The sequence below is a fragment of the Oncorhynchus gorbuscha genome, linkage group LG09 (assembly GCF_021184085.1).
Source record: "Oncorhynchus gorbuscha isolate QuinsamMale2020 ecotype Even-year linkage group LG09, OgorEven_v1.0, whole genome shotgun sequence".
Lineage (NCBI taxonomy): Eukaryota > Metazoa > Chordata > Actinopteri > Salmoniformes > Salmonidae > Oncorhynchus > Oncorhynchus gorbuscha.
This window is the reverse complement of record NC_060181.1, coordinates 63332709-63347452: the sequence shown is the minus strand read 5'-3', so window position 1 is coordinate 63347452 and position 14744 is coordinate 63332709. Positions and strand designations below refer to the sequence as shown.

General features: G+C 43.0%; 1 protein-coding gene across 1 annotated transcript in view; it reads right to left on the bottom strand.

The window, feature by feature from the left end:
- LOC124043925 (contactin-associated protein-like 5) overlaps positions 1-10564 on the bottom strand; it is a 64847-nt gene extending 54283 nt beyond the window's left edge. The window contains exon 1 of the mRNA XM_046363082.1: positions 10362-10564. Within this exon, the coding sequence (XP_046219038.1) occupies positions 10362-10446 (85 nt within the window). The 5' untranslated portion in view covers positions 10447-10564. The remainder of the gene's footprint in view (positions 1-10361) is intronic.
- Positions 10565-14744: the final 4180 nt, after the last annotated feature.

The following is a 14744-nucleotide window of genomic DNA, read 5'->3' as shown; positions in this document are numbered from 1 at the left end:
CCCACTGCTCCATACAGACCTTCTCCAGATCCTTCAGGTTTTGGGGCTGTCGCTGGGCAATATGGACTTACAGCTCCCTCCAAAGATTTTCTATTGGGTTCAGGTCTGGAGACTGGCTAGGCCACTCCAGGACCTTGAGATGCTTCTTACGGAGCCACTCCTTAGTTGCCCTGGCTGTGTGTTTCGGGTCGTTGTCATGCTGGAAGACCCAGCCACTACCCATCTTCAATGCTCTTACTGAGTGAAGGAGGTTGTTGGCCAAGATCTCGCGATACATGGCCCCATCCATCCTCCCGTCAATACGGTGCAGTCGTGCTGTCCCCTTTGCAGAAAAGCATCCCCAAAGAATGATGTATCCAACCTCCATGCTTCACGGTTGGGATGGCATTCTTGGGGTTGTACTCATCCTTCTTCTTCCTCCTAACACGGCGAGTGGAGTTTAGATCAAAAAGCTCTATTTTTGTCTCATCAGACCACATGACCTTCTCCCATTCCTCCTCTGGATCCTCCAGATGGTCATTGGCAAACTTCAGATGGGCCTGTACATGCGCTGGCTTGAGCAGGGGTACCTTGCGTGCGCTGCAGGATTTCAATCCATGATGGTGTAGTGTGTTACTAATGGTTTTCTTTGAGACTGTGGTCCCAGCTCTCTTCAGGTCATTGACCAGGTCCTGCCGTGTAGTTCTGGGCTGATCCCTCACCTTCCTCATGATCATTGATGCCCCACGAGGTGAGACCTTGCACGGAGCACCTGACCGAGGTTGATTGACCGTCATCTTAAACTTCTCCCATTTTCTAATAATTGCGACAACAGAAGTTTCCTTCTCACCAAGCTGCTTGCCTATTGTCCTGCAGCCAATCCCAGCCTTGTGCAGGTCTACAATTTGATCCCTGATATCCTTACACAGCTCTCTGGTCTTGGCCATCGTGGAGAGGTTGGAGTCTGTTTGATTGAGTGTGTGGACAGGTGTCTTTTATACAGGTAACGAGTTCAAACAGGTGCAGTTAATACAGGTAATGAGTGGAGAACAGGAGGACTTCTTAAAGAAAAACTGTGAGAGCCGGAATTCTTACTGGTTGGTAGGTGATCAAATAATTATGTCATGCAATAAAATGCTAATTAATTACTAAAAAATCATACATGTGATTTTCTGGATTTTTGTTTTAGATTCCGTCTCTCACAGTTGAAATGTACCTATGATAAAAATTACAGACCTCTACATGCTTTGTAAGTAGGAAAACCTGCAAAATCGGCAGTGTATCAAATACTTGTTTCCCCCACTGTATATATATATATATATATATATATATATATATATATATATATATATATGTGTAAATATTATACAGTATACACTGAGTGTACAAAACATTAGGATGACAGACTGACCAGGTGAAACCAGGTGAAATATATGATCACTTATTGTTCGCAATTTTATGGAAAATTATGTTTGTGTCTGCAAGCGCAGCACGGTATGGGGTCTAAATGCAAGTACTGCTAAAATAGCGGGGCTGCCTCACTTAACCACTCCACAAATCTCTCCCCATCTCTCCCCAGCAGTCCATTAACTCAAGCAGTGACCCCTAAAAAGAGGACAGTAGAATCCACAGTACCCTAGGCAGCCCTATGTGTGTGTGTGTGTGTGTGTGTGTGTGTGTGTGTGTGTGTGTGTGTGTGTGTGTGTGTGTGTGTGTGTGTGTGTGTGTGTGTGTGTGTGTGTGTGTGTGTGTGTGTGTGTGTGTGTGTGTGTGTGTGTGTGTGTGTGTGTGCGCGAGTGTCAGTAGTGTTCCTCCTAATCCATCAGATTAGATCACTTCCACCAGGCAGAAGGAGATTAAGAGGTCAGTGATCTGAACTTGTCGGCCTCATCTTCCACTGATCCAGCCCTGCCTGCCAGGCCCCAATAAGAGCAGTGAGTGGGGTGGAGCTCATTCACTTAGCTAGTTACTGCACCACAACTCTCCTTTGTTGTTTCCACTGAGCAGTGTGGCTTCTGGAGCATCACTGTGTGGCTGCTAAAGAGGATCCCAGGACATAAAAATAACTGGCAACAGCTTGATTACAATGATCACTGTACACTCTCCATCAGTGACTCATTCATCGATTTCTCTCTTTACATCATTTTCTTTTGGATTCCATCCACTCCATGTTGAATTTATCCTGGAAACATCTGCAGTAACTAATGAACGTTCATCTGGTAGACAACAACTTCATGTTGAAAATGACAGCAGGAGCCTGTTTGCGACACTTTGGAAGTATCTTTGAGGACAGACAGCCCACCACATTTCAGCTGACCTGAATTGACTGCACTTATATCACTTGCCAGCAGATGTCTCTAAATGTTGATTTACAGATGGACTCAAGTGGATCAAGCTGGTTTTTTTTAAAGGATATAGATATAATTTTAAAAAACAGCTTATATATACATGCAGCAATATAGCCACAGATGCCCAACTTTTGAGAAATATCCCATCATGTTGTTATTAAACATTGTGTGGCAAATATGTTTTCTGTTTCTAGTGAAAATCCTTACATTACATTGTAGCCATTTCCTGCAGTCAAATGACCAAATCGCCTCTAATGGCCTCATGGGTGGGATGTAATTCCTATTGTTCCTAATTTCATAAAGAATAAACATAATTTCAAAAAAACTTGGTCAGATGGTTATGTTATATTTCATTATTTTGTGACGTATATAAAGTGTAATATTGCGATGCAACCTCAACATGTAATACATTACATCTCTGATTTAGCCCAGTGTAGTAAAATGTTTTAATCATCCCTGCCCACTACTTAAGCACTCTAAGCATGACTCTGTCTATCTCTTTCAATTTATATCTATCCATCTCTCCATCTCTCACACAACCCATCAGGCTCTGGGGATCATGCAACCACTTTGAAACAAAGCAAGCACCTTTGATCCTGACGGCCTTCTCACAAACATCTTCATCAATGTCAGGTTAGTCTTTCACTTCTGTAAAAGTACCTGCTCCATTTCATCTGATGGTTACACCAAATCTTAACACACCTATGAGACCTTTGTACAGTGGAAAGGGTACACCAATCATATGTTTGTGTCACAGCAGCATATAACGTAAAGCAATCGGCAAGGACATAACTCTAAGAGGCCCCTGAATACAAAGACAATTACGGTAGCTCACTGATAAAATGTGTGTTTTATGAACAGTGTTTTTGTTTATAGCCTCCATCTAGTTATTTGGCACCGAGCCAATAGCTGGGCTGTCAATCAGGAAGAATTATGGGTAGAGGATGATTTGCCTGCAAAGCTGTACTGCTCTGCTCAGTGCCTCCTTGCCTTGGGATAATTGAAAATCTATCCTAGCTATGAATGTGATCGTGCCACGGCACACTCGCTATGCAAAGTGCTTGGGCTTAAATCTTAAACACTCACTCCCATAAGCAGACACACACACACACGCACACACACTCTCACACACACACACGCACACACACTCTCACACACACACACGCACACACACAGAGATGAACAGAAACAAACACAAACAAAGTTGGAAAAGAAAGCTGAACCAGGAGCCAGCCCTTTCTATAAACTCATAGCTTGTACAGTAGATCCTGACAGGGTATAGCGACACTGTGATTTTAGTATCCACACCAGTGAGAGACATCTTGACACCTCCAGGCTAGTAGAACATAGCTGGGGTTATCAGTGATTGTGTTTGGGATTTAAAAAAAGAAAAGAAGCTGTACTCCCTTCCACTTCCCTCTGTTCCCCAAGGTGTGCCATCATCCAGTGATGCATGGGAAGATAGATGGCTGTGAACACATTTAGATGCACACTGTGAGCTCACTTTTTTCTCCTTGGCCTATACACTTCCTCAAGGCCCATAAAGAACATATTTTTGTCATGTAACACAATGACCCATACTTAATTTAGTGGGAAGTCTATTCAAGTGGAAGGAAGTTAGGCTATTTTGAGGTTGAAAACATCAATATGACTGCACATTAGAGTACAAAACCAAACGTAATTTGTGAGTTTTATTGTCAGTTTTGGAAAAACAACCACATTATCCAGTCAAATTTGATGGCCAGATTTAGCTCATTCAAATCCACAAAATACTGCCCTTGATTCTGCTTTCCACACTATATTTATTCAAGCTTTTGGCTAGATCTCAAACGTGACTTTCAAACCCAATCTACTTCACCTAACTTGCTCTCTTCAAAATGTGCAACAACTTTTTACAACACAAAGGCCCCTGAGTTGATCTCCATCCCTCACACTGCTCATTAGCCAGCATCCCCTCCTAGTCTTTGTGCTAAACAAACAGCGATCCACAAAGAAATCAAGCTCAATTACGCCAACAAACTGCCTTTTGTAGCGTATGTGGCTGGAATATTTTTAGCTCCGTTTCAGGCCCCAGCGCACCTGCCGAAGACTAGCAGCATGGTCAGAGCAGAAGTTGTGGAGCTGTTTAAATTCTGAGACTAAACGGAAGAAAAAACAGCTTTTGCAACAGCTAATGGCTATCCAAATAAGATCCTTAAATCCTAAATCCATTATTATCTCAATGGAACTATATGGAGAGACTTGAAGAAGACAAAGATGCTCAAATGAGCTTCCTGTGTGCTAGGCACAGCAGGCAGCGTCTACCGCCCTGTCTACCCACGATGCATCACTCCAAAAGGATCCAGAGGAACAATGACATGATCCAGTAAAGAATGGATGTATACCTCCGGGTAGTATCGATAAAGCAGAATACGATACCTCACATGTATTTATAGACTGGTCCCATCTCATCTCTGTTCAGGCAGAAACATTGAGGATGGCTGAGGTATCGTTTGACAATTAGCTACAGACGCAGGCTGAATTTGAGGAAGTGCCGGTCGATACGTGTGATTGAGAAACACAGCACTGTACTGTAGCACTTAATTTCCAATAATGTGTCTGATAGAGTGAGCAGCAAAACATAGTTTAGAGAGAAAGTGTTGATAACTGATCTGAAGGCTGATATGTTTAGGTTTACTTGCAGCGATCACGTGACTATCACTCACTTCATAAATTCAAGAGATTTTACACTGCTGGTGAGAATTCTCAATCAAGGCACAAAGGAGAAGTAACACATGCTGTGAAACATTGTCAACAACTCTGTTCATTTTTCATATCATTATCAAGTTGGCATAGATGGCGGTGCAGCTGCTCTTTTGATACATATCACTTTCTGATTAGTCTTTCTGGTTGTGTCACCTCTGTGTGATACACTACCCCACACTGAACTCACCATTAGCCAACACTATGTGACACTATGCAAAGAAACCATAGGTTACTGGCTGATTAGCCCCTGGTGAATACTAGATTGGAAAAGAGAGACTCCCATTGGACAAAAATGACAGCTTGGCTTTCATATCCAAGCAGCCCCAGATGGTGGTCCTGATACAGCCATCCTCTCGCCTGCCTGTGGAAATGTCACCAAGCCCGCTTACATTTAAATACATGCAGATGAAGTGTTGAAGGCTCACCTTCATTAGAACTGGGAAATAACTCATACAATACTTTCTGTAGAAATACATTTAAAAGCTGTCCAAAGATGGTAAAAATGAAGACAGCAGGTTTCAGATTAGATAAATGTTTGACTGTTCGCTTTCAGAACATCAATTCCCAAACCCAGATGTACTAATTTGGTCATATTGTTACAGAGGCTATGCTGCAATAGCTACCTGTCTGGCTCAATCATGAGTCCTGCTCAAAACGTTTGCAGGATCCACCTGTATCATCAAGCCCTGGATCATCAATTGAAAACTATGTGTATGAGATTCCTTCTCACAGAAATGAGGAGCTACAGAGTAATAGCTACTGACAGAAAATGTCTGGCGGTATTCCCAAGTTTAAACTCTGCTTCCTGTCTGCTCAGTCTACTTTGGAGATGGAAAGTACGGACACATTACCTGGTTATTCTTATCACGCAGTCAAAGCCCTGCATAGCACCAGTATTCTCTTATCGGCACGGTCAATAGTAAGTGGTCACTTGTAATCCTTAGCAATCCTTTGCCAGTAACACCAGAAATAAAATAGAAGATGGAACTTACGGACTATACAGCTATTTGTAGCATATTCATTGCACTCTATAGATCGGGAATGGTGTACCATCAGTGTGAGAGCGATACGATTGGAAATGCAAAGGCCTCCACCGGCGCCACATTCATCAAATAGATTTTTCCTCTCCCAGGGGGGCCAATATATTATTGCTCTAAATAGCCTTGTATCATATATTGTTCGTTTTTTGGGGAGTTTGGTTTTAGTATTGCACAATACCAGTTAGCTCTCCTCTGTCCAGACCAAATATATGTATCATAAACAACCCTAAGATAATACAATTGTTGCACATCCTGGTCACATGATTTTAGGTGAACACACAGGCTGCAGAAAAACTTTGGTGATGCATTCAAGATGCAAATACCTTGGTATTTTGACTGACAATGATTTATTGTTTTAAAAAAAACATGACTGAGCTTGTTAAGAATTGCATTTTTTATTTAAATAGATCTTGTCTCTCTCCAGTCAACAGGAAGCAGGTTGGGCAGTCAACCCACCTGTTCTTTATTATGGTGATACTATTTATCAAAGTGCAGCTGCCTCTACTCTTAAGACCTTGGATTACGTTTTTTGTAGTGCCCTTCGTTTTATCACAGGAGACAGTTTTATTAGTCATTTCTGTATTCTTTACCAAAAAGGTTGACTGGACTTCTTTGAAGTCACGTAGATCACATCATCACGGTATTTTTTGTTTATAAAGCCCTGCTCCTCAAACTTCCAACTTACTTAACATCACTGTTAAGACTTAAAATGACATGTTATCAAACCCGTTCACAAGGTTGGTTAACTCTGGAGACTCCTTGGTGTCTCGCGAGTTAGGTAAAATAGCCTATAATTTCCTTGGACCTTACGTGTGGAATGATCTACAATACACTTTACATTTGGAGGAATTGGTGCCTCTAGCGTAAATACAACAGTTGTTAGGGGACCTTTTTATTGAGAAATGCTTCTGTTTCTTGGTATATTTTTGTGTATAGTAACATGTAATTTATTGTGTATATGAATGTGCATTTTGAAGTGTATTGTGGTGCTATACAGGGCTCATCTGGAAAAGAGACCTTGGTCTCAGCACTGACTCCTTGTCAAAATAAAGGTTAAATACAGTGATAAAATAGGCTTCATTCTCCCTACGGTATTCAGCACATACAGTATATTATGTGTGGCCGTGGGGCGATAACATGAACAAGCACAAGTGTATGGTAGAGCAAAAAACAACACCTTACAAAAATACGTTTACATAATGGGGTGTACCATAGCAACAACTAGGGAGATATTCCAACATACAGTAAGTATATCATTGGTTTAATACTGCCATACCCCTTTCTTCATTCATTAGCTTAACAAGGCATACTCCTCGACCATACTATCTCTAAATACATTAGGCTACATTCAAGGGAGAGTTAACTGTTGACTCCTGTACCAAACGTAACCCCCCCCCCAACCCCCCGTCTATAGCACAAGCCGGAGGTTGCCAAGAACTGCATTCTAATGTGATGATCGTCAACACCTTGAAAGAACCACAGAACCACAGTCTTTTTTCTTGGCATTTCAAATTAACAACATGCTCCTCGAAGTCACACATGAAAGGAAGTGCAAAACAGCCCCATCCATCCACATCCAGCCATCCACACTAAATAGAACAAAAGACAGAGAAACATGTTTCACTTAATTAGCCATGTAGTAATTGAACCCTAACTTCTGGGAAACATGTAGGAATCTCTATGAATAAGGCGTCCTGAAAAGGAAATCTATTGTAATCAACCTGATTCATAGACGTCATATTGGCTATGTGATTCTTGGCTTTGTGTGTAGATCCACACAATGAACAAAGCAGAACATGGATGAGAGCACCTTTGCCTTTAGGACTGTACCAGCCCCAAGTCACACATTCAATAACCCTATCATCAGAGTAGCTCATAAGATGCTGCTGTCTTTATCAGTGGGTGCCCTTTCATTTGGATATTTTGTTGAATGTCAATCTGTTTTGCTGTATGCCATCCACCATACCACTGGGGAGATAGACTAATATTATCTTTCCATATTTAACTGCACGTGTGCTGTCCATCTCTGATCCACTACCAGCAACAGTAATGACAGCACTATACTGTCTAATAAATTACCATAATTGGACCATTACGCAAAGTCAGATATGTTAAGGAAATCCAGAACTATTATCGAGAAGGGAAAACATTTCATTGGATAATTATGTGTAGTGACTAACATCTCATTTTACTTCTACTGTGTGCCATGACCTTTCCATGTTATTACATACAGTATGCACTGTACATCGACCCATTCATGTGATGTACTTTCGAACACTCATTGCCTCTGCCGGTTTGGATGTCCCAGGCTCTAGCTAGCTGAGCTCTTTCTCCATACTGACTTGCCTAGTTAAATAAAGGTTTGCAATCTATTAGATTTTTTTATACAAATACTGGAGACTTCAGTCTACACATTGGAGGAAGTGGGAGCTCCCTACTGCGGTGTTCTGCCTCATTTATCTCTTGATGAATACATCACCCTTTTATGAATCTCTACAACAATAGGAGTTCCTTCCATTCTAGAGACTGAGTGAGTGCCTGCTTTGCATTAATCAGCTAGTAGAATATGGTGAGGATTCAGGACCGCTTTTACACATGCATGCATCAATATGATGCTGTCATCTTTGCTGCAATGTGGGATGGTACAGTACTTTACCAAATGTACTTCAATAAGTGCCTCTGCTATGGGATATATGTATGTTTACTCTGAAAGGTCTGCTCAAAAAGATAATACAATCAGAAACCAAACGGAAAATCCAAGCAAATAAAAGATAGTATGGTGTTGTCCGTGTGACTGTTTATACTGTTAGCAATATAAGTATGTGCATAATATTGTGGGCTATAGTAGCTGTGATAGTTTTACTGTAAACCTAGAGCAATATTCCACCCACAGAGGCATGGTGAAGAGAGTGATGTCAAGAGACAGCTCTGGCAATGAAAGCCCCCGCTGTTTTCATCCAAAAGCAACTTTCAAAATCATAATTTCACTCCCAGCTGGAAACTTTCCCTTTCAAGCACCACACTTTGGCCTTTATGAAAATAAGATAAGGCAAATGATAAAGCAAGTCTAACCACCTGCTGAACTTCACTGTGAACCATTTGAATAGCACTTAGATTACAGGCCCACGGGCCCAGCAGCATATGCTGGAAATCATTGGATGAAATAGGTTATTTAGTAGATGTTCAGTATCAATTATGAATATTTGCAAGCAACGGATCCGGTAGCCTTCATGGGACACCAGACCTAGGAACATGAGGACATGCTCCTCTGGGAGGATGTGGCTGCCATTATCTCTGTCACCTGACACAGGGGCTACACAAACCACCCATGATGGATATTGGGCTTCTCCTTTTGTTTCTCAAAGGTAAATATGAGAACGGCCATTTGCTTGTCCTCTAGGAGAATCTAGCCATTTCATCTCTGAGCAGCATGTCAATTCTGATCACGGGATACATTTGAGTGACCACAAGAAGGTCATAAATGAATAATCTAGCTGTCAGTTTAGCTCAGTTCACTGGGTTACATCACTAGAATAAACTGCTTTTAAGCCTATCTCACAGGTACCAGGTCTCAAAGCCACCCATCAACTCTACGTTTTGAATAACAATTAGTATTTTAAGTTAATTTCCTTCAATAACTTAATAAATCATGCACGAATCAATGATATAGTTGTTTAACATGTTTGATATGGAGGTATAACAAATCGTTGCCGATTTTGCACAATACACCCCTTATCCTCCACCTAAAAACTCAGGTGAGGAAGGACGACCACTAGCGACAACAACATCAAAACAACTGGACTAAACAGATGCTGGCACAACAAATCAAAGACAATTGAATGTTAATTTAATACGACATATCAGAGGTAGCAACAAATGCCAACGATGCTGGGGTGAATATAATGTCCACCAAATTATGTTACTGCTAATTATGCTGCAATTATAGGTTATAGAATACTGATATTTCAATAGCCAAATCGAAAAAGTGTCATCTTAAGCTACACTAGAAAGACAAGGAATCCAATGTTTCACGTTATAGTTGCAACACACGGCCCTACACCTATACATTTACGTGTAAAAAGAAACATATCTATAACGTTATTATCTAGGCTTTTGCTTTTTCAGCGTACATCAGCGTACATGTTTTCACCCATATGAGTCATAAGACTACAGCAAAAAGCATGTCACAAAACGCGCGCGGTTTCATTTCCAAAACCAGTGGTACTGGTAAGCAACTTCTGATACTCACAGTGACTGGCGGCGGACGCAGAGCTGGAGGCATTCAAAAGACAGACAATGAAGATGTATAACCGAGACAGCTTACGCAATTCCATTCTCCCTACTGTGATATATCCTTATGTTGTAGGAAGAGAGTAAATCTCATGAAAGCGATGCCTTCAAATGTCCCTAGCGCGGACGGAATCATGCAGTGTGTTTGAAGCCCAGTGGAAAAGTAAACCACTCCCCCATCAGCAGTCCTTCACAGATGCTCAGCCCGTAGAATCGCTCTCTCTCGTGCTCTCTCCTTCTCTTTCTCTCCTCTCTCAACGTATATCTCTAGTATTTCATGAGTTGGTTTCAAGTCATGGCAGTTGTAGGATTTTTCTTGAAGTATGTGCGCGTGTGTGTGTGTGATTTTGTAAAGTAGTGTAACTAGTTTTGCTGCTCCTCTTGCTGCGCTCTAGACCGTTTCAGCAACAAAGTAGCTGGACAGCTCGAGTCAAAATGAGTGAATGTTCATTTCGATAAGAGTATGCCAACATTAAAATATATGTAAGAGGCTATGAGGGGAGAAAAATATTGTTTTTGATGCAATCCGTTTAAAATATATCTGTGTATGGTAAAATAAGATGAGGAAATTACATTAAGGAATTTAGGAGGAAGTTAAGTTTTGTGGATAATTCTCTCTCCTCCCGGCAGCAGATAAGCTGTATGTTAATGTTTTTTTGTCATCATTGAAAGCCTGCCACACAATACATTTATTTAACATAAGAATGAGTGTGAGTTTTTGTTCCAACCTAGCTCGTGGAAGTGACAAAGAGCTCTTATAGAACCAGGGCACAAATAACAATATAATAATAATCAATAATGATGCTCTTTATTTAACTTAAATATAAAACCTTATTTGTTCATTGAAATTTGTGAATAAATCACCACAGGTTAATGAGAAGGGTGTGCTTGAAAGGGTGTGCTTGAAAGGATGCACATATCTCTGCAATGTTGGTTTGTATTGGAGAGAGTCTTAAATCATTTTCCAAATCCTTTTCTGTGCCTGTATTTTTAGTTTTCATGCTAGTAAGGGCCGAGAATCCACTCTCACATAGGTACGTGGTTGCAAAGGGCATCAGTGTCTTAACATCACAATTTGCCAAGGCAGGATACTCTGAACGCACCACAATCCAGAAATCTGGCAGTGGCTTCTGATTAAATAACATTTTCCCAGAAACGCGTGTTGCAATTTCGATGAGGCTCCCTTGTTCAAATATCCGTAAGTGGACTGGAGGCGGGGCATGAATGGGATAACGAATCCAGTTGATTGTGTCATCCTTTTGGGGAAAGTACCTGCTGAATTGCGCACTTAACTCACTCAGGTGCTTCGCTATATCACCTCCGTAAGCTTGGATTCATTTACACACAAAATAAAATCATACAATAATTGAAATACTTGTGTGTTGTCCTTGTTATTAATGCAGACAGAGAAAAGCTCCAACTTCTTAATTATAGCCTCAATTCTGTCCCCCCACATTGAATATAGTTGCGGAGAGTCCCTGTAATCCTAGATTCAGATCATTCAGGTGAGAAAAAACATCACCCAGATAGGCAAGTCATGAGAGAAACTCGTCATCATGCAAGTGTTGAGACAAGTGCAAATTATGGTCAGTAAAGAAAACTTTAAACTCGACTCTCAATTCAAAAAAACGTGTCAATACTTTGCACCTTGATAACCAGCACACCTATGTTGTAAAAGCGTTACATGGTCGCTGCCCATATCATTGCATAGTGCAGAAAATACACAAGTGTTCGGGGACCTTGCTTATGAAAGTGAACCACTTTCACGGTAGTGTCCAAAACATCTTTCAAGCTGTCAGGCATTTCCTTGGCAGCAAGAGCCTCTAGGTGGATGGTGGATGCTGCAGTGTACCCAAATAGCACCAGGAGTGCTTGCACGCGCTTTAACAATCCACTATGTCTCCCTGTCATGGTTTTTGCGCCGTCAGTACAGATACCAACATGAGCAGCAGCTACATTTGGCTACATACGGACCGTTAGTGGAATTCCCGCAAGAGAGTAACGGTTAATGTGATTGGATGTTAATTATTTGACGAGACTACATGTATTTGACATTGTGTTGTTATTTCGACACTAGATGTTTAATTTTATTTTTGGCAGTGAAACGAGGCTACTCAGGTGAGAAAAAAAATCAAATGTATAGCCCTGTCGGAAAATGGACTGTTTGAAAATGTGAAGAAAAAAACATGCATAAAATCAAATATATATATATATATATATATAGTGGCGTACAGCAGGTCAGCCACCAGGGGGAGACTCGCCGAGGCCTGGTGACAGATGGAGTATACATCACGAGGCGATGGCTCCATCTGCTGGACGTGCAAGGTCTCAACGGGCTCTCCGGCCAGGACTATTTGGGGCTGATTGGGGATTGGTGAGTAATCAAGAGCTGATTGCTCACCAGCTGTACAAGTCCCATAAAGCTGCCAGAAAGGCAGCGCACAGGAGAGAGATTGAGGGAGGAAAGGACTCCCTTATAGTTGGGGACGGTACCAGAGGTAACAGGAGGGAGTTCAGTTTTTGATCCCCACAGGATACAGCAAGACCCAGAGCCCAGAAGACGGTATCCGAGAGATTCTTTTCTTTTGGACTATTATTTTAATAAACACCTTTGAAACTGAGCTAATCCTACTCTGTCCATGTCTGATCTGTGTAAACCTTTTGACCCAACCTCCTGGTCTGCCACAAGTGGTGGAGAATGCGGGCGTTCTGATAACGTGGTCAGATCAGGGTTGACATGGACGAGTTGATAGCTCAGTTCATCCGGGCCAACAAGCCCAACAGGTGGTTCAGGAACGAACACTGGAGCAACAGCGGCTACAAAATGTCCTCCTCATTGAGGATATCAGGAAGCTACAAGGAGGAGCATCTACTGAAGCACATCCAAACAAGTTTTTAATCAAGCTAACAGAAGATGACGACACCGTAACCTACCTCTGTACGTTTGACTGGACAGCACTACGGGAATGATGGCCAAGGCAGAAGTGGGCCAGTCTGCTGGCCCCGTTCCTCTCTGGGAATGCCCAAAAGGCATATTGGGACTTGAATGATGAACAGGCAGCTAACTACAACGGACTCAAATGGAAGATACTCAGCCGCTACCCCATCGGGCTCAACTATTCCACAACTGGAGGTTCATAGCTGACGCATCCCCACGAGCCCAGATGAGCGACCTACTGCACGTCACCAGGGGATGGCTCCAAACCGATGTATCCACCCTATCCATCTTAGACAAAGTGGTCCTGGATCGCTTGCTACGGGCACTACTCCACGACATGAACATGGCAGCGAGTCATTGCATGCCCCAGACCTTGGAGGGCCTCCTGGAAGCAGTGGAGACAAATCAGAACACTCAGGCCCGGCTGAGTAGGAGCCGGGCCGAGTCGGCGACCCGTTCGAGGAGTCGGAAGGATAGCCCCACTGCTGTGTACCCCGAACCAACAGTCGGCAGGGCCAAAGGACCGCAAAACCATGAGAGATGGCTGGGGTAGGGCCGACCCGTTACCGATGACCCCAGGTAGATGGCGACCAAAGGAGGTGTTTTGAGTGTGGCGCCCGGGGGCACTTTGCCTGGAATTGCCCGGCTCGAGTGGAGTCGATGCCATCAGCAAGCCGGGAGGCGACGTGGGTCATGCAGTGAACTACATCCCCTCCTGTTGGGCACACCACGAATCAACTGCACCAATGGTTCCGGTGAAGGTTGATGGAAACGACACGGAAGCTCTATTAGACTCTGGAAGTATGGTTACCCTCTTAACCATGAGCCTGCTGAACCAGGATACCGAAACATGGTAGGGAGATGTGTCCATTTCCTGTGTTCACGGGGACACAAATCGGTATCCAACCGTATGGGTCAACATTGTGACACCGCAAGGGAACTGCCAGATAATGGTGGGTGCAGTACCAGAGTTGCCGGTACCTCTCCTAATGGGACAAGATTGTCCGCTGTTCACGGCCTTGTGGGGGCACGAGCTGAGGAAGAAGGTAAGAGCCGGCAGAAGATGAGAGCAAGGACGACCCATCGCCTGTGCGGCCCGGAAGCAAACAGTTGAACAATCTGTATCTAAGGGTCCGGAGTCGGAGTCAGAGGGGGTGCCGGAACCCGACCACCCTGGGGAACCACGAGAGGAAGAGCCCAGCCTCCCCCTCCTTGATTTCGAGGGGCCAGTCGAGACAGACCCTGGGGGCCAACTGAAGGGACAATTCGGGACGGCCCAGTGGGGGGATCCTAACTTGAAAGCCGCCGCAGCCCAAGTGATAACAGTGGATGGACAGCTACTTCCGGGGGTTAGTGACTGGCGATACCCCCATTTCCAAATCAAGAATAAACTTTTGTATCAGG